The following is a 27,660-nucleotide window of genomic DNA, read 5'->3' as shown; positions in this document are numbered from 1 at the left end:
GCAGTGTGTGGAACAAACCTGATGAGCTGCTGTAGAGCATTTAGGAAAAGTGCTATAGAGAAATCAAAGGTGACTTACTCGGGAACTTTCTAAATACAGTAACATGTTGTCTCCATTAAATTAATATTATTCCCGTGCCATGGCAGCATCTTTGCAATGGAAGTTCCCAACTCTCTAGATAGGTTCAAGAGAAGCAGGGGCAACTTGTCATTTTCCATGAAGAGGTCATTGAACTCCTAACTGGAATGGAGAACACTCCTGATGTTTCTTCTGTATATGATGCTATGCTAATCAGTACCTTAAAAAGCCTTGGCCAATGAAGTTAACAACAGTAATTTAGGCAAGAACCAGACTGCAATTACAATCCCGCAATTATTTTTTTTCCCAGGTAGTGTAAAATTTTGTTATAAATTGATGTATATGTACAGTTTGAATGTATCCCTGAGCCACCTGAGCTTAGATACTTTGCATGAGCTGAAAAGAAAAACAAAGCAAACCAAAACCAAAAGTAAAACTAACCATAAATGAGATGTTTCTGAAAGTAATGAGGAGGAAAAATGAATAGTTTTGGCAGTATTATCCTCTGGTCACGTTTTCAGTGGCAGCCCTGTACCTTCTCTTTCAGTGAGGAGAGGACAGCTACTGCACAGAAATGTACCCCTTGCTGTCCTTGTTCTGCGTGTGCTCAGAGTTCCAGTAAAGTTGCCCTTCACAGGAGCGCAGTAGACCCTTGATCTTGCTTGCAGTCTAGCTCTAACTACATTTGTTTAATCAAATAATAATAAAGAGAAACTTGTGAGATTCTATGGGAGTTCTGACACTGCCTTATGCTTTCAGAAGAAAGTGAGTTGCTGGATATTTGCTTGTGTCAGCTGAAAGGTTTGGGTTGTTGGGCAGAACCCAAACCCATTTTCTGATTTTTTTTTTTCTTACTTAGGTCTATACATTTTGTTGGAGTGAGAAAATACATACCACTCTGAAATCTGTTGAGCAGCTTAATTAAAAACAAATTGGGCTCATTCCTTTATTGCTATGGAAATATATGTGAAATGCAGGAAGTCTAGGGAACGTGAATATGTCAGTTTATTATGTAATAGCAGTGAGCTTAAATTCAAAATCCCTCCTACAGTAAACATAATTCTCTCTCCAAAGGAAAGGAAGGTTCTCAGAAGCAAACAAAACCTATTTTAATGAAATTAGGTTTCTGGACAAAGCTATTCCTTAACTGTTAAGCAAGTAATGTTGTGATTAGATCTCATTATGTTGAGCGACTGTTTCTTGAGAAACTGTCTTTGTGGACTATTAGTTGATGGCATATTGTTTTATTGAATCACTCGTCCATTAGTGTTCTCTAGAAGAAAAAAGATTTAATTCTGTTGATCAGAAACTGAAAGAAGCAATTCAGGAACTTATTCTATTTTCTTTTTTTTTGTTTTGTATTTTCAATTTTCTTTTGCTAGTTCTAGTCACCACTAACATATGATACAAATATATGGTAATAAACCTGGTAACATTTAATGGATTTCTAGAGGTTCTTTGTTTTCAATGTGGACAAGAGGTCTAGATATTCATGGAGCACAAAAGATTTTTTTTTAAAATGCCACAGGGTTTTGCCCCTTAATATCTTTTTTTTTTTTCTAGAAAGCCAGTTATATATGCATTCCCACATGCTGAATGAGAGCTTACATTTCAGAAAGGTCACTGAACTGAAGTCTTCATCTGAAAGCACATCCTCTAATTCTAGAGTCCCCGTTAGAGACTTTGCTGTGGCTTATTGTGCCACAATATAGAAGCACTTATTGTGCTTCTGATGTGCCAGATACCATCTTGTTGGACAGCAGAATGAATGTCTAGGGTGGAAAAAACAGTCATAGAATCACAGAAAGTCAGGGATTGGAAGAGACCTCAAAACATCATCCAGTCCAATCCTCCTGCCAGAACAGGAGCACCTGCATCAGGTCACACAGGAATGCGTCTAGGTGGGCTTTGAATGTCTCCAGAGAAGGAGACCCCACAACCTCTCTGGGCAGCCCATTCCAGCGTTCTGTTACCCTTACTGTGAAGAAGTTTTTTCTTATATTTATGTGGAACCTCCAGCTTGCACCCATTACCGCTTGTCCTGTCATTGGATGTCACTGAGAAGAGCCTGGCTTCAGTCTCCTCACACTCACCCTTTACATATTTATGAACAATAATGAGGTTGCAAGATTTTAAATAAAATATCTTTAAGGAATGCTAGAAGTATATTGCAGATAGTTTTTAAAAATCATTTGACACCACCTTATCTGTTATCTGCATCCACACTCCATAAGCTTAGTAGTTTTAAAGCTATTAATAGGAAGAATAGGTAGTGAAAGCAGGCCTAAATATATGTGAAAAGTTTGGTTTTCATCAGCACAAAATAATTCATAGTGCAGAACTCTTCATTTTAGGGACTGAGTCCTCTGAGTTTCTAAGAGGGATTTTTCAATTTTTTTTTTTTTTGGTGCAGTTGCAAGGGACTTAAAATACAGATAACATACCAATATCGTATTTAAAAACAAAAACAGTCAACAACAATAAAACCCTAAGTTTTCATTTGTCATGGAATTTTGTATCATTTTTACCTTTTTTGTAAATTTCAGCTGAAACCAGTTTTCTTTTATCCAAAAAGTCTTAAAAAATGAATTGTTAGATCAAGTTGATCATTATCACTTTTTAAATTCTCCCTAGTTCAGGTAAAGCACCAAACCTCGTATTTCCTTTTTCATTAATGTTGCAGCAACATGAAATACAGACAAAACAGAAGCAATTTGTGTGTGTTTATGTCTATGCTTGAAAGTAATATTATCTCTGGAAGAAGGTCACATTGGTAATATAAGTTTTATTATGTTTTCTATTTGATTTTAATTATTCATTTTTCATAATACTGCTCAATGAAGTAATCCATCTATACAATATACAAATTTTCCAGCTGATTGTCAAGTTTGAGGAGAAAACTTCAATGTGATGGTCTGCAACAGGATTAAGTTTCCACTGTCACTGCATTTTTTATTTTTTTTCACTTAAGCTTTTTTACTTTTCATTCTCCATAAGGTATTTGCAGTTTGGCACTTAAAATTACAAGAGTGACTTGTCAGTGGAGATTCTATCCAGTTTTATATCCTATTTCTATAGCACTGTAGATGCCTGTACCTTAAAAAGTATGCTTTGCAATCTTGGAGAAGTAGTCAGTGCAGCAGTTGGGTGTAGTTGGGCATAGTTGGGCTTCAGTCCTTTGAAGAGGTGGGTTAAATTTCATCTTTTGAATGTAAGGGCAATTAAGCTGCCTCTTCACTGGTTTTGCTGATACCTGCAGTTATGGGACCAGAAGAATGTTCTAATCCCCAAATTCTCTGACAAAACACACTGAAACCTGAACTAAGAAATTGGTTTTAGCTGCTGAAAGGGGATTCCACAGAAAACACTGGAGCTCTCAAAATTGCTTGCTTACAGAAACATGAGAGAATGCTAACAAATAATTGATCACAACTTCTCTGCCTCTGACAAGAGGGAGTTAGGGATGAGAAAATAGAAAGTACCCATTTGACAGCTCCAGCCCTTTTAGAATCTTTTTGTTGTTGTTGTTGTTGTTTCTATCTTGCTGTAAGGAAGCTGCCAAGGATAACAGGTTTAAGAATTATCCCATCGTGAAGCAGTTATTTATTGTAATCTTCGTGCCTGCAGTAGTAAATCATACTTGGCACCAGAATAACATGAGAAACTCAGTCCAAAGTCAACCAGCATGTTTTATGAGTACAAAATAAACTTCAGAGTTAATGGGAGTTGCCCATCATTGTTAAGAGCCTGATTGTCATCTGTGCTGAATGTCTGCACTTTCAACTGAAATTAATGGGGCCTGGGGCACTTAATGGCTTTGCGAAATACATGAGAGTGACTTGGAGGTCTCTACGCACTCCCTGTCTGCCTGCGCACAGCACAAAGGTATTCACCTCACTCTAGGAGGGCATGGGAGCAGCCTACGTGGTCCCTTTGTCTTTACTGAGAAGCAAGAATATTTGCCTCTTTTTTTTTTCTTCCCTGATCTGATGCACTTTAAAAATGTGATGTTTCAAGTTGTAGGTTGATATTTAAATAGTTAGTAATGGTATATTTATTATGGCATTGTATTTTTTCTTCTTAGTGTAAAACTCTCTCTGGCGTCTGTGACCACATCATCTCGCTCTCTTCTGATCCCCTGGTTTCCCAGTCCGCCCATCTTGAAGTGATCCAGCTTACAAACATCAAGCCAAGTGAAGGGCTGGTAAGAAGTACGCAGTTAATCAAACACATCATCCAGGATAAGAAAGTGATTTTTTTTTAAAAAGAACTTGTATATATGGAAATGAATAGGACTTTTTCGACTTTTTTTTTTTTCCAAGTCTGAAAATAGTTTGATTTCTCATGCAGCTGGGCCAGTAGGGAAGTGTTCTGTATGGCTGACCAATATATGTGAAAATTGAGTGAGCAAGAAGAAATGAAGGGGGAGTTATTGCCATTTATATCGGCTTCTAAGAAATGGTTCAGATTGTTCTAGCATCTTTAAGTCTGAAGGGATTTAAATTACTAAGATCAACTCAACCAAGAAGTTTGTGTGGGCTTATGCACAAGAACTGTCAAATTCTGGAATATGCCTCATAGTATCTCAGGGATATAAAGCTGTTTTGTAAGTTATCCAGAGGCTGTGCAGCACTGCTGGGAAGTAGCTTATTGAATTTTATAGCAAGAACTCTGCACGCTTAATCAGGTGGTTATAAAGGCTCAGTGCAGTCAGCCTGTGTTTGCTGCTCAAGAGTTGACTGCTGATCTTTTGTTTGCTCTATCCAACACTCATTGCATGAAGAACACAACAGATAACAGTTATAGCTGTACTGCTTTGCATCACTACTAATATCTTCCCACAGTCCTAGGAGAAAGCAGTTGATTAAAGTACAGTTAACCATTTTCTGCCTAATGAAACAACTTTTGTAGCTTAAGCCCAAGTTTATTCTTGCTCCATTTATTGAAATAAGAGAAATCACTGCTGCACTCTTCTCTGCAGTAGGTTTCTAAGTTGTTGTTTGGATGGTGTAGTTTTGGAGAGTATTTTAGCTTGTTGGTTTGTTGTATTAAGGTTTGGATTTTTTTCTTTCTTTTCTTTTTTTTTTTTTTCAAATTTGGTATGCCAAGGTATTTAGATTAATTATACATAAGCTAATGTTCCACTCTTCTGGTAAACTATGATTACAGTATAAGTAAAAAAGCACTTTTGGATAAGTACATATTGCCCTGTACTGTTTTTCTGGTCTGCTATTTGTTTTCTACTCCACCACTGGCTTTTTTTCTTTCTGAATTCATTTCAGAATGTTCCTCCAGGATTTCAGCTTTTCATGGACTCTCTCCTCTCTCTCTTTTCTCCTGTAATTTTCTCACTCTTCTGCCAGCTCACTGCAGTCAACCTTTCTAAATCTTCTGCTTTAATGAAGAAATGTTTTTTCCCTTTCTCTCAGACACTTCTTTTGGAGTTCTTTCCAGTTCTAGCTTTTCCTTATTTCTTTACCGTGTGACTGTGTTGTTGCTTGTTTGTTTTTTCTTATTTAAACCCTTCTGTAGTGTAGTGGTACCCCCAGTTACTGAAAAATGATAAAACCAGTATTTTATATAAAAAAGGACATGTTTCATGGGTCTGTTCCTGCTTGCTAGATGATGAGATGGATAATCTCTTCCCCCTCTGTTTTCTACCCTCTGTCTGTCTTGTCTGTTTAAACTGGAAGTTCCTGAGGTACCATTTTTTTTTTTTAATAAATATTTGTGAACAAACTGAACAGGGTCTTGATGCTGACCTTGTCATTGTCATTTTAATAATATTTGTATGTATTATAAAAAAAAAATTTGAAATGTACATATTACACAGTGTACAAGCTTTAGAAGGACACAATCCTGCTTCGATAGGGTGAACTTTTTTCCCCTTTGTGCTTCCCTATAAGAGGCTCTTCTCTTGCCCTGTATTGTGCTGGCTTCTTTAGACTGTGAGCTCTCCGGAGCAGGAACCAAGAACTACATATTTTGCACCAAAAGATGCATATTGTACCTATCTGTTTGTTACAGTCTTATTAACTGATCGTCTTTGTCAGGTTGTTCTTGGGGCTTTGTACAAAAGCTTTGTTTCTAGGCTGCCAAGATTTTATTTACTCATTTTACTAATATCTTTCAGTTAAGATTGAGTGCTCTGTGTATCATTTTAAGAAGTAAAGCTGGAGTCTGGAGTTTTAATAGCATTTGTGCGTCACAAGCAGGATGAGTGTGAAGCTCGATGACTTCTGGACCTTCTTCCAGGATTCATGAAATGGTGGTGGAAAATGGATTATTGTCAACTTTCTTCTACATTTTGGACTCACATGACAGTTCTGTGCTGACCTTACTGCTCACTAAATAAAGTCTTCTATAAAGATGGAAAGACGTCAAGGAGAAAGCAAAAGGGCATCGATGGCTTTTGACTTGGAAGATGTTTTGTCATTTAGCATAAACGGCATATTTAAAATACCTTGAATTTAATATCTAAGAAGAGGAAATGGATCAGGGAAAGAAAAAGAAGAGGAAGAAATGTAAAATTTGGAAAACAATGCTATTTCCCTAAACTCATACAGCAAATATTATAAGGTGGATTAGAGAAAATGTTTGGAGCTTTACAACATAAAAGAGATAGCAATGCTATCAGTATGTTTTAATCAACACACACAATTCTTTTACAATATTTGAACTGTTTTTATGGAAATGTAATTATCAGAAGGAAGAAGTAAATTTGCTACATACAGTATCTTATTAAAATTAGAAAACAGTTATCAGAAAATGAACTAAATAATCTGGGAAGGATGTTCTTTGGATGTGATACAGGGAAATTCTGGTGTACTGGATAAAAAGGTTGGGTGAAAAATGGGTGAGTGTTGGTATTGCTTGTTATCCTTTTATTTCCTTTCTTCTTCTTTATCCCTAGTCTGCCCACATGAATGACTGCATACGTGTTCATGAATGAGTGTTGCTGCAGAAAGATGTGTCCAGCAGTGGTGGTGAAGTAAGAGTGAATGGGGATCTATCAGAGTAGAGAATTCTTCTAAGAATTGTTCCATCTGTATCACTAAGTAGAATCCAGTTTTGTGTGTTTTTTCCCATATTAATACTATCTAAGCTAGCTAGTCTTGTTTCTTCCTGTAATATCATTTGCCAGTAAACAGACTTAAAAATATTAGTTTGACTAAAACCAAGTTTGTTTAGCAAAGAAACAATACTACACAACTACTGTTAGACAAAAAGCAAGTTATAGTTAGCACTTTTCTTTGGGAGGTTTTTCTTCAACAGTGCTTTTTTTTCACTTTTTTTTTTTTTAATACAGAACAATACTGGAGAACTGTGGCACACATTAGTTTCAATTTCTCCTTTTTGTATTTAATTTTCTGCCTAGTCAGTTAATGTATGTGATAGCAAACCTAATGAGTTCTGTGATATGACTTCAGGTTCAAGCTATTCCCTAACTTGCTAGATTCAGAAATGCAAAGGTGAATATGCTAGAATATTAGACCGGTTATTCTTGGTTCCCCTTTGCTTGCTAAAGCAAACACAAAATGGGCCTGCTATGAGAAAATGCAGTCATGAAATAGAAGTTGTGGGTAGAGAAGGACAGCTGGTTAAAGGTGCACTGGTGGGTGTCTAGTTAGGATGTATTTTTCAGGAATCTAGTGTACTACTAATTCCTGTTACGTCTCCTCTTATTTGCCTTGAAATGTTGGAGGAGATGGGGGAAGAAAAAGCTGTGAATAGGATTTTGAGAACTGCTTGGACTTTGGTCTTTACTAATCCTACCTGAGCTCTAGGGCTGAGGTGAGACACTCAAGTTTACTTTTGAGCTGTGTTTTGCACTTTTGGAGCACATATGTGGCTAATGAGGGAAATGCAGCTTTAGGGGACTGCATCAAGATGTCATCATGGAGAAAGTAAAATTCAATTACGTACATGAGAAGATAGAATTGGTATCTTCTTCTATTATCCATCCAATATTGAGTAAATGGAGTGAACTGTATAGTAGATTCTGTTCTCACATTCTTTTTTTTTTTAAGTCTTAAGATTGCTTTTTGAAGCCTTAAGTAAATAATAGTTTATACTAAGATACAAATGTATTAATTGGTTTGAAATTAGATTTCTGCCTATAACTGAACATAACAATCTGTGATGTAATGAAGCACAAGTTACCTGGTCTTTAATCTAGGAACATTTGTTGTTTATTCCCAGGGTGATTACTGTAGTTATCTTAGTCATATTAAATGCATCACTTTTCCTTTTATAAGAATCCCTTAGATTAAAGAAGTTCATAGGATCTTTGGCATTATCTTTGGATATATAAGCTGTGTATCTGCCAATTTGTTTTACTGGAAACAATGTTACCCACTAATCACTAAGAGTCCTGTTGATACTATGCAGCCACAAGGAGGCAGGGAGGAAAAATTGTAAATGTTTTTGGCATTCTTTCCATTTCAGATGAAACAATGTGCCCTATCTCTTTTCTGTACCGTTTCTGTTGTATGATTCACTTAAAGCAAGCAGTGGGGGAATGTGTATGGAGGGGTAGCTCATCTTCTGTTGCATTTCTTTTGGAAATGGCAAAATGTTATTTATCCCCATTTAAAAACTGTTTTGTAAACAGATTGGTGTTGGGTCTTTCAAATAGTGTGGCATAGTATCAGTGTAACATTTCTTCTTAACTTTGCATGTGTGGAATTTATTTGTTTGTTACAGCTTTCTTCTCTTCTGATGAGCAGTGTCTTGATCTTAGCCTTTAAAGAAAAAATTTCAAAAAAACATTTCTCCTCTTTTGCTTCTTGAAGTTCTTTTAGATTTCTAGGAAAGATTAAGTTAGATGCAAAGTTCACTACTCCACAATAGCATACTTAGATGACTTTACCATCCTTCAGAATAATGCACAAAATTGAACATGAAGTAACCATTAAGTGTGTGACTTTATCCTATGCTTTCATCTTGATTTTTAACTTGAAAGCAGTAACTTACTGTCAGTAAAAACAAAATTGTGACTTCCTTCAGATATTGCTCTGTGTGAACCTCAGTCATAATTCCTGCCAGTACTGTGGTTTCAACTCTTGCCATGTTGCAGGGTGTCTGGTCAGATCACTTAGATCCCAATCTTAAGAGTGATTTTATGCTGTTTTTTGTTGGTTTGGGGTAGGGATTAGAGAAAAAACAAACAAACAAACCACCCCACACCTCAAAAACAACATATCTCAGCCTCTTATGTGAGTCATTACTCTGTCTTTAAAATGTGTGTATATTAGTGTTTCCCTACCTCACAGGGGTGTTGTGAGGATAATTGTATAAGAAATGTCTGTACTATATTTGATATGACTGAGTTAAGCAGGAAACCATGTGCCTAGAGACAATCAGTAGAGTGTTAAATATTTAAGGTGGATAGAGGAGCTAGAAGGTGAAAGATAATGCTAAGGAGGGGGTTCCTAGCTGCCTGAGAGAACAGATCCGTCCTTTCTGCTCTTCCAGCTTTGGCAGCCCAATATGACAACTAAAGTTGATGCCATTATTGCCACATAAAAACATGAAGGTTGGAAAAGACCTCTAAGATCATCTCGTCCAACCATCTACCTGCTACTAGTGCTACTCACTAAATCATGTCCCTTAGTATTCCATCTACATTTGTTGAACACCTCCAGGGATAGTGACTTAGCCACATGCCTGGGAAGCCTGTTCCAGTGCTTTACCACTCTTTCAGGGATAAAATTTTTCCTAATATTGTGCAGAGCAAAACTAAAAGTTAGCTTTGAGACTAGCCTCCTGAGAAACACATGAATTCTTCTCTTTTTTTTTTTTTTTCTGATTGTGATGTCACCACTTTAAGTAGGGAATACTTCCTCTTTTCTGCTATCAAAATGTTTGTGAATTCTGGTCCCAAATGAGGTTAGTTCAAATGGATAAGTCATCTTTGCCTCTTTACCATGTGTCACTGGTAAATGCACCCCCTTCATCAACTAGGATCATGTTTCTTTGTAGCGCTCTGATTAAGAGGAGAAAAAAATGATGGAGGTAACATTTACTTGAATGCTCAGTATTTACTTGCTTTCTCTGAAGTAGACAGGGAAAGAAAACTTAGAAATTGCCAGACATGCAGTGTATGTTAATTATCTCTTCTTTTTTTTTAAATTATTTTAGAGGTTGCTATCAAAATGTTGTAATTTTAACTTGAAGAAACAGATTTGAGATACTGTCCCAGAGTATCCATATAGGAACTTGTAACTGTTCATAAGCTATCCCTTTGTTCCCATAGTTTATGAAAGAAGTGGCAATGCTAACAAAGTTGATGTTGTCATAATTCAGTTTCATAGTTGAAGTGCTCACTGAGATGAGTAAGACGGTCAGAAAGTCTTAGATCAATTTTTCCAGCATGCTTCACAGCATTGGTTATCAGTTTTAAAGGTATGTTTGCGTGGACTGGATTCCAGTCTTCTGTGGCTTCCAAAGCAGAAGAAAGCTGTGAAGTATTTATGGACGTGATTGTGGTAATTTTAGGCTGCTTTTGCTAATTAGGGCCAGAATCACTTGGGCTGTTCTTCTCTATGTGTGTCAGAGGCGTGTCCTACCCATACAAGTTCCTCATGACCTGTACTAAAAGTCCACAAAATTTGGGGGAAAAAAAAATAGGCTTTTCATTTAGAGATATACAAGTTATGTTTGGATGGTGATCATTTGTGAAACACTTTAAAAATTCTTTCCCATGATGTCTTTTTCTTAGGGTATGTACATTAAGTCAACATATGATGGTCTCCATGTAATTACTGGAACAACAGAAAATGTAAGTATTGTTAATACTGTATGTACAGGCCTGGAAGCCTTTTTGACATTACTTGTGGTTTATGCTTTCCCTTTGCTGTAGACCACAATTTGCTTGTGAAAGTGTGCTAGTTGGCTGTTGAGGACCAGTAGCATGTTGGACAGCAGAAATGCTTTTGCTTGTTTATCTCAGAATTGAAACAGTTCCCAGCTGAGAACCAGGAGAATCAGTCTTGATTTGTTCTTGTAAGACATCTAAAATGATTCAGTTGATCAAAATAGGAGGTTGTTATCTTGGAGTTCCCTTGCTCTGTGGGAAAAAAGGTAAATCTTCATTATATATAGACCCTAATGCTGGAATTTGCTGCCGTGTTAGAAAAATAGCTTTTATATTTTCCGTATGTTAAGCTTTGTTATGTAGTAAGTGCATGGAAGTGAAGACGTGCCTCCGCATTGACAAGTAAACACAGGTTTCTGCATGAACTGAGCAATGCCTATAGAAAGGAGCACTTGTTACTGGTGTACTAATTCTCACTGAAAGTGTTAAACATCAAGCAAAACACAATAGACCAATTTTCAGCTGCTGAAATACAACGCCCTATTTTTGTCCACCGTGCATAGAGTAATAGCATGCTGTTAAGAAATGAGCAAGATGATCATTATAAACTTCAGTAAACACAGAACAACCTACTAAACAATACTGAACTGTTTCAGATTTTTTTCAAAATTTTTCTTCTTTGTGAAGATTTTGATGACACTTTTTTAAAGCTCTCAGAAATGTTTTATTCTGTTACTGTGTCATGTTGTGGAACTACCTACATCCTATTCACAGCTGCTCCATCTGATCTTCGGTGAGGCTCTGTTAAAATACGAATAAAATAGGAATGCTGTTTTATCCCTTCGTAGAATATTGCCATCTGATAGTCTTTCTACTTTCTTTTTTTCTTTTGCTATGGACAGGATATCCATGTTTTACCTAATAAGTGATATCTTTGTAGAACTTCTGTCTCAGGATGCTGCCTATCTTAGAATAAGGAAAGTATGTGAAAATTCACACTTGAAATAAGAATTCTAGGTACTCATACCTAAAGCTCCAAATATCATCACTAAAATTAGCAAAGCTAAAAAAACAACAACATAAGCATAGTTGACTGAACTCTAGAAGGTGTAAGAGTATGGTTTCTACAGCTGAATATCTGATTATACAAGGAACCATTTCTCTCCATAAGTTACTGATATTGGTTTTAATTTCCCAGGGGCGATGATAAAAATAAAATCTTAATGCATTCCCTCAAAACATTTATCTTTTGTGATTCATGAATGTAATTTAAAGCCATGTCAGGAAGCTTTAGTTGTGATGGCTTTTCTGCTTTTGTTAGTGACACTCACTCACTGTAACAACCCTAAGGTTCCCATAGCAAACCAAGAAACTGCAGTCGGCTATCTAGGGAAAAACCTGTTGTGTGCTAAAATGTTAGTGAAAATGAGTTGTGCCTTAGGGAAAGTAAAGCGTGTGTCTTCTTTTAAACACATAGTTGCTAGCCACTTTAATAAATAAATAACATGATTCTGATAGACGTGAGGAGAAACATCTAAACAGTGTGGTCAGAGTAAAGTGATAATGATGCAGATTTGATCTGACCCACTGATGCTGTCCTGCTTACCATTTATGGTGCAGTTGAACTTCAAGGAAAACTCTAGTCCAAATTCTCTTCCTTCTGAACAAACATTTATAGCCTTTATCTTTCCAATTCTGCTTGTCGAGATAAGACATTGGCACAACTTTTTATCGGACACTTTCCTGACAGGTCACAGAGAAACATTTGTCTTTTTAATAAACAAGAGTATGGTAGTACTAGCTGCCTAATCTAACATAGCATTTTAATCCACAGTTCAGCTTTATCCATTTGCAATTTGAAGTTTTTGATGTTCAGCTAAAAAACCCATTTAGAATTTGCATCTTGCCATTCAGCATTAGGAGCCATCTTTCCCAACACATCAGTTCTACAGTTGAGATTAATTGAGTTCTGAGCCCTGAAGTATGAGGGACCAGGTTTCCTTATAGGTCACTGCCCTGGAAGAGCTTCTGTCTGGTTGTCCTGTAGCTTCAGAGCAACATGAGTTTTCTGGTTCACGTCTTCCCACTCTTGTTTGAAAATAACAATTCTAAAGGATGCATTGTTCTAGTAAGAGATTACGGCTTTCCTACTGTGTAGACCTTCTAGACCAAATTAGAGACAGTCTTTTAAATGACAGAACAAATGTATCCTCCAAATAAGGTCGTTTGGTAATTTGTTTTTCCAGTAGAAAATAATGTTTTCTAAGAAATGTCATGAGCTGCATCTACAGCAGGTCTGTAACTTGAAAGGAGGTGCTTCCAGTGTTCCTATTCGTGGTCCACTGGTTGGGTTTGCAGGGTGTACTCGGGAGACAGGCCTTTCAAGAGAAATAATGGGAGTAGGGTTGTATGAGTTGGCCTTTCAGACAGTCTTGGTGTACTGGAGGGAATGGGACAAAGACAACATTTAACCTAAAGATCAAAACTAGAAGTATTTTGAAGAATAAATTTGATTTTGATTAGTTTGTATGATATGAATGCGTAAGCATCAGAAACAGGTACTTCCATCTGTTCAAGTCCCTGTTAAACTAAATTATTAGTTAATGATGTCACTATTTTAGTCAATTAGTAAAGATGTGACACAGTGTTTCTCCTTGTAGAGCTTCACAAATTGATGTTTTGCTTAAAGACCAGAAAATGCATCTTAAAAAATTTATCGATGATCTTCTGTTTTCTTTAAATAGTGATGATAAAAGGTTTTATTTCTTAACTGCAGGATGTGTATTCTTGTGTCAAAAAAGTATTAAGAAATTGAAACTTCTTCATAAAACAACAGCCTTGAGACTCCAGTATATATGATTTCTGTGTCACGTTGCAGGGTATTCCAAGCATAATTGCAATGATTTATTTTCTTTACAGTAGAATTTTCCAGTCTGAAGATTCCTATATATTTTACTGGCTCAGCAAACTGCTGCACAAAAATAAGGGTTTTGTTGAGATTGAAGGTGCAAATGCTGAAGTCAGTACAGGAGAAAGATGATATTGTAATAAAATCCCATTATGTTCAGGGGTGGTGACACACGATTCACTAGCATAGACGTTTTGAAATTCTTAGGTATAAAAATATTGGAGCTAAAATAGGGATATTACACAGCAGGACTGTAAAGATTGTTAGTGGAGTGAATGAGCAGATGTCAGTGGTGAAGCATCAGACAGAAGGTAGATCCCTGGAACAGTTACTAGTGTTAAAATTTTCCCCCAGATTCCCCCTAAGGAATAGTGCTGAATAGTCAAGGCAGCTTTTCTTTATGTAAGTAAATTTACACTTTTAGCAACCTGGCTTGACTTAGGATGGTCTGAGCAATGCCTCCCAGAAGTGAGTCATGTGTGACCTATCTTTTAGACACATATTTATCTTGGATGTATTTCTTTTAAACACCATTCTTAATCTAAGCCATGATGCACGAGGGATTGCACTTGGAAGTCATAGCACAGCTATGGAACATATATTTTGAACATGGAATGTGGTACACAGGTTATCACAAACAATCCACTTTGCAGTCTTGGTGCATGTTCTCAAGACTGTGTGTTATCTTACCTGAAAACTAATTTAATTTACTCTATTTCTTTGGAATTCATAGTAGCTATTTGGAAAACTGCTCCTGAGCAACGTGTTGGTTTTTTTTTTTTTGGACTGTCAGATTAAACTTCTGCCTTTCAGTTGATTAAGTGACTTTATAGGCTGGAGGCTACAGTATTGAGAGAAAAATAGAATTGCCACTCTACAAAAGGCTTAAGGAAGTTATTTTCCTTGAAACATAGGTCTTTTTTCTTTCTTTTTTTTTCCCCTCAGAAAACAGTTGGTCTACTGTAAAAATAGATAGTAGAAGAGGATAAAGGTTTTCTGTTGATTGGTTGGTTTTCTTTTTGTTGTATGTGTTTTGTGGATATTTGTTTTGTTTTGTTTTTGTGTTGGTTTTTTTTTTTTTTTTTTTTTGAGGCAAAAGCAAAGAACAAAACTGCTTTGCATCTTGAAGGTGTTATCTTAGGATTGTGTTGCTTTTTGCAATACTTCAATACTTTCACCATAATAATGACCGAGACACTAAGTTACCATGTAACTCATATGATCTTCCTGCCTGGTACCTAGCCTCATCTTTTCTTCTTTGTGTGCTCTTTTAAGAGCAGTCATTTACCGAATGTCTTTGGAATCTATTGAAATATTTAAAAGTAACTCAAAAGGCAATGTTGGGAAATTTGTTCATGAAGCAATTTCAAATTAGCCTTGATGGGTTCAACATTCAGCAGAGGACTGGCTTTCAAGGCTTAAGAGATATCAGGTGGCTTTGGGTGGAATGAAATGATAAAAAAAAAATTTAAGACTTGATTATCCTTTAATAAATATATATATATTCGTACCTTCCTTAACAGTTGATTGTATTGTGTACAATTGTACATATTATTTTTCCCCAACAATGAATTGATTTATTAAACATTTATTTAATTGTTTGTTTCACAGTGGAATGTAATTACCAGTCTAACCTGATTTACATACCTTAGCAATCATACTGCTGAAAGAGAGATGATGACCAGTAAGGACTGTATTCTTTATCATCTCTTTTATTTTAAATTCAGTCACCTGCAGATCGGTGCAAGAAAATCCATGCTGGAGATGAAGTGATTCAAGTTAACCACCAAACTGTGGTATGTATAACTATGTTCTGTGTCAATTGCAGATAGAGGTGTCATGGCGCATCAATATATGTATGGAAGAAATGTGTAGAAAACTGTGTTTTTATAAATCTTTACTTTAACATCTTTTCTCTTCTGATAATGCATAATTCTCAAGTTCTTAAGTTATGACCTGGTCATCTGAGTATCACTGGAGTTATCGTGAAGTCAGACTAGATTATGGCCGCTTGAGAGATATGGTAGGGTTTTCTGCTTACATGTGCTCTGTTAATTAACAGTTGGTTTTAGTGTGATAACAGGCTTGGTTTGAAGGCATGCAGGGAAGATGAAACTATTGTGACCAACTTTTATTTTTCTAAATTTACTCGGATATGTAGAATGTGGCTTTCAAAGAACAACAGCAGTTTAAATTCCTGTATTGTGCCAAGGATGTTTAGCTTAACATAAATACAACTTTTCAGACCTGAGAAGATGAGACAAATATCTTGGATATGATATGCAAATGTAACTAATACCAGGTAAATTGATTTCTCTGTGAACAGATGTATATTAGTCCATGATGGCTTCAAGATTGGTGAACTGTTTAACTACCCAAGAAAAGGTAAACAGAAAAGAGCAGACTGTCAGTATAGAAAGCAGCTATTCTTTGTCCCAAGTATAAGCTTTTTTAAGATTTATGAGTCAGTTTAGGGTATTAATTCCATGTGTCCTTGCAAACAATTTAAATGATAGAAAATGATCCTAGATTTCCATTATTAATACAGCAATCATTTGTTAAAGTGTGTTTCATCATTCCCCATAGGGTTCCTCTTATAGCTTTAGGCCACTGTACATCATGTCAGCTCTTCTGCACAAATTAGTATAATATTTCAGCACACCCTCCAGCTAAGTTTGATATCAAATATACTGTGCATGTGTGGAACTTAACTGATGAGAACCTATCTTTTGAACTAGGCAATATAAATTGATAAATCATACCAGATCTGGGTGAATTTTAGTATTTTCCCCCAAAATCATTTCTTCATAAGTGTTGTATGCCATGATTACTTATGTTTATTGTTGATCACTAATTTATTTATTTTTTTCTGCATTAAGCTTACAATGTCAATTTAGTATGAAAAATGTTATAAAACACTGTTACACTGTTTATTCCTTACACAAGCTTATTTTTCCAATAATTTTTGATGGTGCTATGCCATAAAAAGTTTACTTATCAATTTGGAAATTTCCAGTCAATCAGGTATTAATTCTAGTTTTCTTTGCACATCCATGCTGCACTTATTTGATGAAGTGATCAGAGTTTTACTCCTAACACAATTAATAAAAACATTATGGCAGGGCTTAAGATGAGTTTTCTTTCATACCTGGATATAATTCTGAATGTAGGATTTAGGTATTTTGGCTTTTGCATCAGTGAAACTGCATTTTGAGAAGTACAGGAAAAAAAAAGTAAAGTTGATTTTAATTCTAGGAAAAAGGAACATAGGGAGCTTAGAGAAGCTTTATTTTTAAGTACCACTTACTTAACATTAACATTTGATGTAGAAATTATGTATAGAAATAGGCTGCATCATACATTTGTTTATTTTCCTTCTTCACTGTATCAAAAATTAAAATAATTGGCAACTTTGATACTATATACAAGTAACATCCTTGTATTTTAATGTTGACTTTTCACAGTAAAACTTAATAACACCTTCCGTATTACCTTTACAAAGGTATGCTTTGTTCATTCCTTTTCCAATTTCTGGAGCCAAAGTATTCAATCTTTTCTACAAGTATTGACTCTTTTAAAATCTATTTTTGACTTTTTATTTCTTTTGACAAAAGTTTTAATCAGTCCTTCTGTACTGTATCGTGAGGAATTTAACTTACGCTTCTAGGAATCTGGTTTTATGAGAAGTATTCTTGGTTATAGTGATTCTTGCTTTGGAATCAAAGAATTCTGAAGATGTTTCTTTACACCTTTTCTGTTTATTGAATTATTTGTTTCAAATTTCCTATACTGCTCAGAAGTTGCAATCACAAGAAGCAATTACTTCTTGTGCGTATCATGTCAGAATTAGAAAAGTTATAGAAATAAGTATGGGTAGGTCTTGTAAAGTACTGTTCACCTGTAACTGTTCTTTAGATAATGTCTTGTAATTGGAGAATCAAACTTCAAGAAGAAAGAAATGAAACTTAAAAAAAAATTATTTTAAAGTTCTCTTCTTCCATATTTTCTTCTGGCATTTCAGTGTATTCTATCAAAATTAATACCCAACTTACTGTATGTTTCAAAGTATTAGTATACATATGAGGAGATCCATGTAATTATTTCAAAAATTCAACTAGTTAACTAACAGTTTTTACCAGATTTACATTTTAATAATGAGAATTCTGAAATTAGGTGAATAGTTGGCTTAAATTCATTTTCTCAGTACAAACATCCTAATACTGGATGTCAACTAATATTAAGTTCTCTACTGACATCCTCTCTTTGCTTGCTGCAATAGTGCTTTACCAGTGAAATCAAAGGGTTTCACGTGATTACCTGGGTCTTTTGCTGTGTTGTAAGAAAGTATGTGTAACAGGATGTATTCCACTTTTACTAGCAGGAAGTTTGGAATGTAAATATCTTTTGAATTTTTAAAACAAAACAAAAAAATAAAACTAAGCCTAACGTCAGTTAAAAGTTAATGTTCAGAAAAATGTCCTGTTTAAGTTGTAGTTTCTTGATGCTTGATAGCTGAATCTTCTGTCAGTTTTATCTTGCAGGTTAGTGTTTTATGTAGCTCTGTAACTAAAGGCTCAGCTCTTCCATTAGAATTCAAAGGACTGCATTCCCTTAAACTTTCATGTAAATTCCATCCTTAATCTCCTTTAAAAGCCTGGCTTTCTAAAACAGTTCCAAGGCGAACTAAAAGGAGTTATTGAGGCAGTTCAGAATTTTCAATGTACTTCAATGCTCACGTTTCTTCCCATATATAATTCAGGGGTGTATTTTGCCTCAAGGTGCTCTTCCTTTTAGTCAACTGAAAGTGCAGAAACATGAGTTATTACTGTTTGCAGTATTCTCTCTGATTGCATCAGTGATAAGTCTGTGCAGAAAATATTGACAGCAGAAACCATGAGGTATACGCTGAGAAGCAGGATTCCTGAATGGCAGGCTGTTGTTGTGTCATCTCCTATGAATAACTTTTATGTTTAGGAGAAAATTTTTGCATGTTGTTTATACCTTAATACAAGTATGATATGGCATGGATTTCATAGACTTACGATATGGCACGATCAATGTGGATTTCCTCAGTTTCTGTTCATTAGCTAAAACTAAGTAGAATATATGTAAATAGAGATGATGGAAAAAATTGTTCAGTTTGGCAAAATAGGCAAATATGAGCAGTTATTGACCTGTTTAATGTAGAAGCTACTGTGTTTTATGTGTATGGGTTTTTTGGACTCATGTAAGTAACACCTACCTTTTCTATGGTATGTTCTTTTATGTAGGAGCTCCTTTGGTCTCTTGAGAACCAAGCCAGGTTAGAAGGAGTTGGTTGCTGAAATTGTTTTTGCATTTATAGTTCAAAAACTTTGAGATGTTACTAAAATTCATCTGAAACATTATGGATATATTTACAAGACTGGATCTTGCATTTCTGTAAAGCAAAGCATATGGGAAGAGTATGAAGTCTTTCCAGATCTTATCCTAACTTAATCCTTGCATAGAAAAAGAAAGGAACAAGTTTCAATGCTCAAGCGAGAATTCAACCTCCACAGACTCAGGCTTTGTAGGGAACTAGCAAATTCCAGCTGATAGGAAATACTGAACTTGAGGCACATCTGAAACTCTGGACTATATGCCTATGAAATGAATTTTGGAATGGATACCATTTCATTTACAGAAAAGCAAACCATAAAAACTATCTTAGAATTTTACAGAAATGTTGCAGATATTTCTATTTATTCAGTTTTTCTGCATTGTTTTGCAGTATTTTTTTTTTTCAAATCTGTTCTTGGTTTTTTTTGAATACAGGTATTTCCTACAAGATCTTGTTAGCTTGGCTTTGAAGGAAACAGTATGTCTAATGAGTCTCTGAGGAAAAGTGATCTGGAAAATGCAAGGGAGGGGACAGCAGAGGGGAAAGCAACCTGAGTCTGAGATTTTGATGTCAAATGTTTGAAACCTTACAAAACAGCTTCCATTTAAACTAATATTTTTATTCTTTTATGATGCTTGACTTGAATAATGAAACAATGCAGCAAAATTGTAAATATTCAAAAGAAATATGCCTTGTCCTCAACTTCCTTGTATTGCTCTTATGCATGTGTTTTTATGGATGATGAGATAAAATTGTATCTCCTGGACCATGATTGTAATTCTTTCCAAATCCTCAGGCTTCCTCTGTTTATAATGATTTGATAAATGTTAACAGGAATATTTGATTTTAAGAGTAAGTGGGATTTACAGCTAAAAGCTTTTTAGGCCTACTCAGATAGGTTGATGGATGTCTTTATGGAAATAATCTGGTTCTCTGCAGGGCTCTCTTCTCAGCTCTCTGTAGTTTGTCAGGATATGAGGACCATAGTGTGATTTTTGGCAACTGTAGTCTGTCCTCCAAACTCCCTCTCAATTTTTCAGTTCAGTTCTTTATTCTTGCTTCATCACTGATGCACAGTACTGATAAAGGAACTGAATTGTTGTGGTCCTCTCAGAATGAAACATGTTGGAATTTATGTTGAGATCATGTGATGTTATTCATGATCTCTTTTTTACATAGATGTGCAAACACAGACATAAATGTATTATTTTATATCCCAAATGTCAGAAGTGTGATATTGCAGAAATTGAATGTGTAGGGGAAGATTATTTTATTTTCCCATGATGAATGCAAATCAAACTTTTTTATATTAGTATAGATGAAATAGAGAGAGAGAGAGAGAGAAAAAAAAAAAAGTTTGACTAATGCAGATGAATTATGTTGTGCTTTCCAAAAAATACTCTCCAGGGAGAAAGGATGCTCAGGCTTCATGGATAAAACATCTTTTCTTGGAGAACTGCCCCATGCTTCTTCTCAGACCAGTGGAACTTGAGCAGTACCATTCAGTAGCAGAAGTTCTGGTTGTTCTTTTCTGATGAATGTCTTCAGTTTATCTCTGGGGCTTGTTCAAAGTTGACATATGAAATGCACATTCTGCTTTGCTTAGTGCAGCCTTATTTTTATGTAAAAAGTATGCAGTGCCATTCACTTGCGCTTTGAACTCTGTCACGACAAATTAAGCAACAAATGGGTCATGGTTGCACCTGTTAGACAGAGCACCATAAGCTTGGCCAACACACACTGCATCTTGTTTCTACTGAACTTTAAATAATTTCCCTTTGCTCTTTCCACATGAAATTCTCACACTTAACTGCACACCTGTGCCACAAGCCAGTGGAATTAGGTCAATTGCAACAGAAAGCAACTCTGTGCCTTTCAGCAGGTACCTGTCTCCCAGATGATAACAAAAATACATGACTGCTTGTACCTGAAGTCACACCACTTATTTAGCTTATCTGAAATCTTTAAACCCATGCCTTGAAATGGAAACCCTGGAAGGGTTAGTCTTAAATCACAAGTGTGGTAGAAATTGCTTCTTACTGGTTCAGTCTTTGTGAGTGTCAGGATTGGATTTGTGAACTGGATACACATATCCCACTTTCAGGGTGCTCTTTTATTCATACTCCAGAGTACCTGGTCTGTACCTGCTGCTGTGTAGTCACAGCACTTTAAGCACATATGCTTGGTGTGATAAACCTTAGCTGTGAGATCAGGATGCTTTTATTGTAGCTGTATAGAAGTCCAGCTGCAAGCGACTTGATTATTAGAGAAGAACTTGGAGGAAGTAATAGAAGAAACTGGTTCTAGAGATGCCTTTCCTCAATTAGGACTGAGATATGATTCAGTGCCAATGCGTGGAATTCCTGGAAATTCTCTCTGCTAACTGATTGCAGTCCTGGAAAACCTGTAGCCATATCCTGCATCCCAAAGCTCTCTTGAAAACATAGTTTTCTTTCTGTCCTGGCTGTAACTTCTGAATAGACAGCTGTATTGTCATTGAGCTCTGGTAGTTCACTCATGTAATTAGATGAACGTGTATGAATAGCCATTTTCTTTGGAAAAATAATATTCTTTTGTAATTAATGATATGGGCACTATACCTAGGTTGACTTTGAAGGTTCTAATGTCCATTTTAGAAATCGTAGTTCTACTGCAGTAGCAGTTGACTTTTCTGTAGATGTTTTTGGTAGGCCTTGACAGTTTTGCCACTGTGATAACCAATTTACTGATTCCATAGAAAAATCAAGTATTTTCATGTATACTATTCTTATGACCATACTCATATGGGTATGAGTATGTATGGGTAAGAATGGCTGCAGTATTTTGTGTAGTGTTCTTGTATTCCAATTGCTAAATTCATCTTTCTGGACAAAACTTACTATAGGAAGATGTGTTCTAATATTTCACTTTTTACAGTTGTTCAGTATTTTGCTTTATTTCCCGTATTACATTAATAATGTTTCTATTAAAAAAACAGCTGTAAGAGGTTCTCTAAATGGCATTAACATTTCCAACAGAAATATTTAAATATAGTATGCTGCCAAAAACCTTATGAATATATTTCTTATTTAAATATATATAACATATAACCAGAGCACAAATATATATATTATTTATGTATATATTCATGTATATTTACTATTTATATAATATGTATATATATATTTGTGCTCTGGTTATTACTGTTACTGTCTACTAACGTTGCTGTGATTTGTATTTCCAGGAGATGTAAACTACAGTGTAAGCAGTATGTCCTTAGTAGTGGGGGAAAAAAAAATAGTAAATTCTGAAGTTAAAATTGTTCTTTCAAAATTTCTTAGTGTCTGATATATGAAATCTATGATTAGAGCTTATGTTTTATGTCCAAGCAGCAGATAGATGTAGAATCAGATTTTCCTATTGTTAGCTATGTTGGTGCCTATAGAAGATATATTGGACTTTTTGTCCCATATGAACAAGCTAAAAAGCTTGCTGTTAGTTTAAGGGCAGGTATGCGAGTTTGGAAAGAAGGACAAAGATTATTCTACTGCTAAGAATCTTCCTTTTAACTGAGATTGCTGAAAATTAAAGTACATTGTAGAAAAGCAAACAAAGGATAAGGAGACATCTTCAAAGTCATACAGATAAATTGATTGATAGTACAGTAGTGCACAGCCTGCGCCACGTATGTGCTAGGACTCAGTAGTTTTGAATACCTCTGTGCTATGTGCAGACAGCAGCTGTGTAAGTTACACAGCTGATCTTCATCTTCCAGCCTGATCTTCTGCTGCATAATTCATTAACTTTGACGAAGTTAGGAGGTGACAGTGAGGGAGTGTGAGATGGTGATAATTGTAGAAATGGATCAAAGTAGTAGGAAAAGCAAGTTAATGCTGTGTCATGAGGGAGGGAAAATTAAAGCAAGGAAATTCTCTGCTTGATTTGAATTTATGTGCTCTGAATATATGAATTGTTATTTAAAAAAAACCTCATTTCTGGCTTAGAACACCTCAGTGGCTTGAATGCTACACATTGGCTTTGAATGATCACTTTAATAGCAGTAAAATGAATCTGGAGCAAGAAGAACTCTCATGGCTAAATAATGAATGATTTACTATGGCAATTTTCTTTTACTCTCCATCCCTCTCCTTCCTTTAGCTAAATGATGCTACGTAACTTTTCAGCTTAGTTAAAGGCTTTTATTTTGGCTTGATTTTTATTTTTGTGTGTTTTTTTTCAGTTTGCTTGGTTTATTGGTAACATTTAAAGACTAACTTTTTCGTTACAACTTCTGTATAAACTAGATAATTAATTTTCACCATATGATTCAGATTCAAGAAGGACCTGTTTCAAGCACTGTCTAGCTGTAGGACAGCTGCATATCTCAGTGGATTTATACATTGAAAAGAGCAGGGGTGAAAGACTGTTGCGATTATTGATTCTGTGGAATCCTTCTAAAATATTAAGTTGTCCTAATGTAAATTTAACATGAAAAAATATATTTTTTTTTGTCTGTGTAAGCACGTATGTTTATGTATATTTCTTATTTTAATTCCAGGACAACCATTTGGGGAATTTAAACATGAGAATATGCAATACATACACATGCATGCCTCAAATTCCCGTTGTGTGATGTAAGTGCACAAATGAATTACTGTAAGGGAGATGTGGCTGTGGTGGCTTAATACTGCAGTTCTTCCCGAGGAGCACATTCCTTCTGCTCGAGAACTTAACTCTTTATCCCCATGAGGAGATTAGTCTGCCTAAATGCTTCCTTAGCCCTCAGCTCATACAAACTGTCTGCACCTGATTACATATTTATCAGCACTTCCCTACTCAGCCTTGGAGTTTCTTGATCTCTCACCTGTGGCCACCTGAAATGTCTGTCCTTTGAGGAGCCTCACTGAGATGAAGCTCTATGTTCCTTGGAAGCATCTGGAAATGAGGCCAAGTGGCAGCATCTTTATTCATAATGGCTCAATGTCTGTACCCTTGATAGTGAGGAAGTAGGGCCTGCTCACCACAGGGTGGATTTCAGACCCTGTTCCCTGCAGTACATGTGTAACTTATATTTATATTGCACAAAAGTGATCACTGGGAATTGGAACAGGAATCCTTGTTTCCCTGCTCCCGGTGCAGTGCACCAATGGTTTCTTGCCAGCTGAATGACTGGGCTTCTTACCCATGTGTTATTGTCAGCATGGTGCTTTGCCTAAGGGATGGCCTTTCACCTGAAATTGCGCACATCTTGGTGCTTGAGCTTGAAAGACTGAATTAACCCCTCTGAGTCTGAATAATGCTGAGATTCACATTGCCTGTGTGGATGGAAGACTGAGTGAAAGCCTTCCAAATTGCCAGACCCTGTCTCCTCTGGTGGTCTATATCCCTGGTTGAAGAGAGAGGAACCTTACAGCTTACAGCTATCATGCTGGAGGCAGCAGGTGGCTGTGGGGAATCCCTTGTGCAGAGCTAGAAAAGGTGCTTCAGATTTCAGAGAAACATAAAAACCAAGCAAACTGAATTCTACATTTTTATTTTTTTTTTTTTTAGCCATATCCTATAACAGGGAAACAGTCCCCCATTTTCTTCCTCAAAAATCATTCCTACTCACTGACCAAATATTTGTGAAATAGGTCATGTTCAAATACATAAAGTTGAAGTCTTTGCTCTTCCTGACAAATATCTTCATTTATTTGTCCTAAAATGTTGCTAGGAATTATTCAAAAGCAAAACCACGAGGTGATTTTGAACTGAAAGATATGCACTATTAATTAGCAGAGCTTCAGTACAGAACTGATTGTATTCCTGGATAGTTCAAATTTCGGCTGCTCCATGAGTAAAACAGTTGCTTGTCTCAGTTAATGTGATGCTTTGTAATTGTGTTACTAGTATTTGTGAAGCTTGGTGAATTACGGTGAAGCAAAGCAGTACAAATACTTAAAAAGAGCAAGATAACAAAATATGGTCAGAAGTTATTCTCTGGATCAGATATTTTTTTCTGAAAGAGAAATATGATTAGAGCAGCTTAATGAGAGCTGATGACTTCTGATTTTAGCTTTCAGTTTTGGTCATAGTATAGTTTCTTCATAGGAAAGTCTCTTAATTGCGAGCTTTAGCTTTACATAGCCAAAATTGGATATTAAAATGACTTATAGTTTAGTGATAACAAGGAAAAGTTTTAGTAAAACATCCAGACTTTTTCAAGATGTAATTTTTCTTTAATCTGTATACAAATTGGTTTGTTGTGGCTTCAGACAACAACACAGAGTGGTGTGATCAGTAATGTTCTAAGGTTGAAAGGAACTAGCTTCTTTAAGAATGGATAAAATATAATCGTATTCATTTAAATAATAAAGCAGAGGTATTCCTTAATTAGAATTACAGTAAATGCAATCACAGTACTATGAATCTCTCTTCTCTGGGAGAAAACTGTTACATAAAGATGGATTTCATTATTATGCTAGCCTAATAAGCTGCATAAATCCCTGAAAGACATCTGCTACCCTCCTGACACTACTTCTCTCACCACATACAGATACAGCTTTCATCTCTGTGGTAGTCCATGCTACAAACATCCTTCTGTGGTTTCCTCACCCCATAATGTTTTCTGGAGGCGGAAGACCTATGGCCTTCCATTATTTTCTAACCTTTCCAGGCATCTGCAGCTGGGAGAAGGGATTTCTACTAACATATTTGTTTCACAGGGCTGCCAGCTGACCATCCTCAGTTGTGGTCAGTGTCCATGAAAATCAATCTGCAAATTTAACAGCATGAAGCCGGATAGTTCCTTGTCATATTCTGACTTGCTCAGCAGCTAGCTAGATTTGATAGACAATGATTTGAAGTGCAGTGGGTTTTCATTTTGTTAGGATTTTTTCTTTTGTACTAATTTTTATTTATAAAATGCAAGGTGGGCAAAAGTGAGTTTCTTTAAAAAACAATTCCTGAGGTGAATATGCTTTCCTCCTAGAAATTCTATTCATATTAGCTCAAAAATGATTAAAGCTTGCATCTTGTAGTGGTTGATACGTCAAAGAGCTCTGGCTGCATTCCACTTACAACAAGAACTGAAAGAATAAGAATTTTTATTACCTTTCTGTTCTAGTAACTTTTAAAATTAAATGGCAGAATGGATTTTCCGTATTTTCTTAGCAATATAATAGCACACTGCTTTGTAGTTTATATTTAGCAGGAAAATATTACTTTTAAAGAAAAAGTGTAGAAATATTAGTACTTTTCCCTTTTTACAAATCTGCAATTCAGGAATGAATTAACATAACTGGGGGGAAAAAAAAAACAGTTTTCATGGAAGCGGAAAGTCTGACATGGACTTTCATGGGATTCTGGTGGCCCTTTGAATAGGAATATGCTTGTAAAAGTGTGGATTCTGTTCTGTTTATCATTTTACTATAATTCCACCCCCAAATGATGTAGTTTCAGTCTGCATTAGATTTACATGCTGCTTTTAATTGCTGCTGCAGCTCTGTAGTCTCCTTCAGCAATCTTTTCTGGATTTTTTTCAGACTGTAGTTTATTTAGTAATGCATCTAAGGGCACCTACACTCATGTCAACCTGTGGTGCTCTCTCCTATATCTCTTCTCCAAGTTCCCCCATCTTTGTGTTTACTTTCTGTTGCTGCTCCTTGAGTATATATTCGTCCTCCTCCATCTTCCTCCAAACCCCCTCCCTGCACTCAGTGCTGAGCTGTGCTGGTAGCCCAGTGGGGGACTCAGGCACAGCACAGCATAACACAAGGCTGGGTTTAGGCTGCCACTGAAGAAACATCTGGCCACAGCTTTTTTGATGACATGCAATTTAACAACAGGGACTTTCTTCATCCTTATAACTGAGTACTTGGCCAGTATCGTTCCCTGATTAAAAAATAAATTTCTCGAGAAAGGTGACCTGGAAAATAATCCTCTCTTCAGCTCCCAAACAAGTGAGGAAACTTTCCTATTACTGTCTGTGTTTGCAGTATGTGGGCAGGATATAGGATGTGGTAGGGACTTTAAAAGCTGTGCCAAAAAATCTTGATGATTAGAAGTTGAGAATTGACAGCTGTGATGGTAATGAGAAAGCTGAAGATCCTGAGGAGAGGCCAGAGAGAATAAATTCAAATCGTACTTAGAAAGAAGTTTAGATTACATATCTCTAAAGCAAATTTCTGGAAAAACATTTTCAGTTGCAGATATATTCGTTGCCTTTTCCTCTTAGCAGCCTAACCTCATATAAAATTGCTTTTGTATAGTCGCTATCAAACTGAATTTTGATGGAATCTAAACAGTGTGGGAAAAGAAGACCATGCCTCCTTCCTGCACACCAGCTTCTTTCAGTTGATTTTGGACATTCTCTTATGTTAGTCGTTCCTCTTAGACCCATATGATCATTTCTATTCAGAAGATGAAAAACACGCCAAGGACTGCCTGCCTGAACCTGCCAGAAAGTTCCTGTCAGGAAACCAAATAAAAAGAGAGGATGAACGTCATTTGAAATTCGTAGTAAACTCAGAGATT

The 27,660-nt window shown here is 36.0% G+C and overlaps 1 protein-coding gene across 11 annotated transcripts in view; it reads left to right on the top strand.

The window, feature by feature from the left end:
• Positions 1 to 27,660, top strand: part of CNKSR2 (connector enhancer of kinase suppressor of Ras 2) — a 205,897-nt gene that overhangs the window by 79,116 nt on the left and 99,121 nt on the right. For 9 of the 11 annotated variants that reach the window (XR_005849329.2, XR_005849332.2, XM_004934665.5 and 6 more), the window contains exons 6-8: positions 4,163 to 4,282; positions 10,802 to 10,861; positions 15,533 to 15,601. Coding sequence is in view for 9 of the 11 variants with exons in the window: in XM_004934665.5 (XP_004934722.2) it covers positions 4,163 to 4,282; positions 10,802 to 10,861; positions 15,533 to 15,601 (249 nt within the window). In the remaining 2 variants the exon portion in view is untranslated. The remainder of the gene's footprint in view (positions 1 to 4,162; positions 4,283 to 10,801; positions 10,862 to 15,532; positions 15,602 to 27,660) is intronic. The other 2 variants (XM_040670225.2, XM_004934666.5) reach the window with 2 other exon arrangements.

Source organism: Gallus gallus, chromosome 1, assembly GCF_016699485.2.
Source record: "Gallus gallus isolate bGalGal1 chromosome 1, bGalGal1.mat.broiler.GRCg7b, whole genome shotgun sequence".
Lineage (NCBI taxonomy): Eukaryota > Metazoa > Chordata > Aves > Galliformes > Phasianidae > Gallus > Gallus gallus.
Note: the sequence above shows the minus strand (reverse complement) of the source record. Positions and strands in the feature narration are given on the sequence as shown.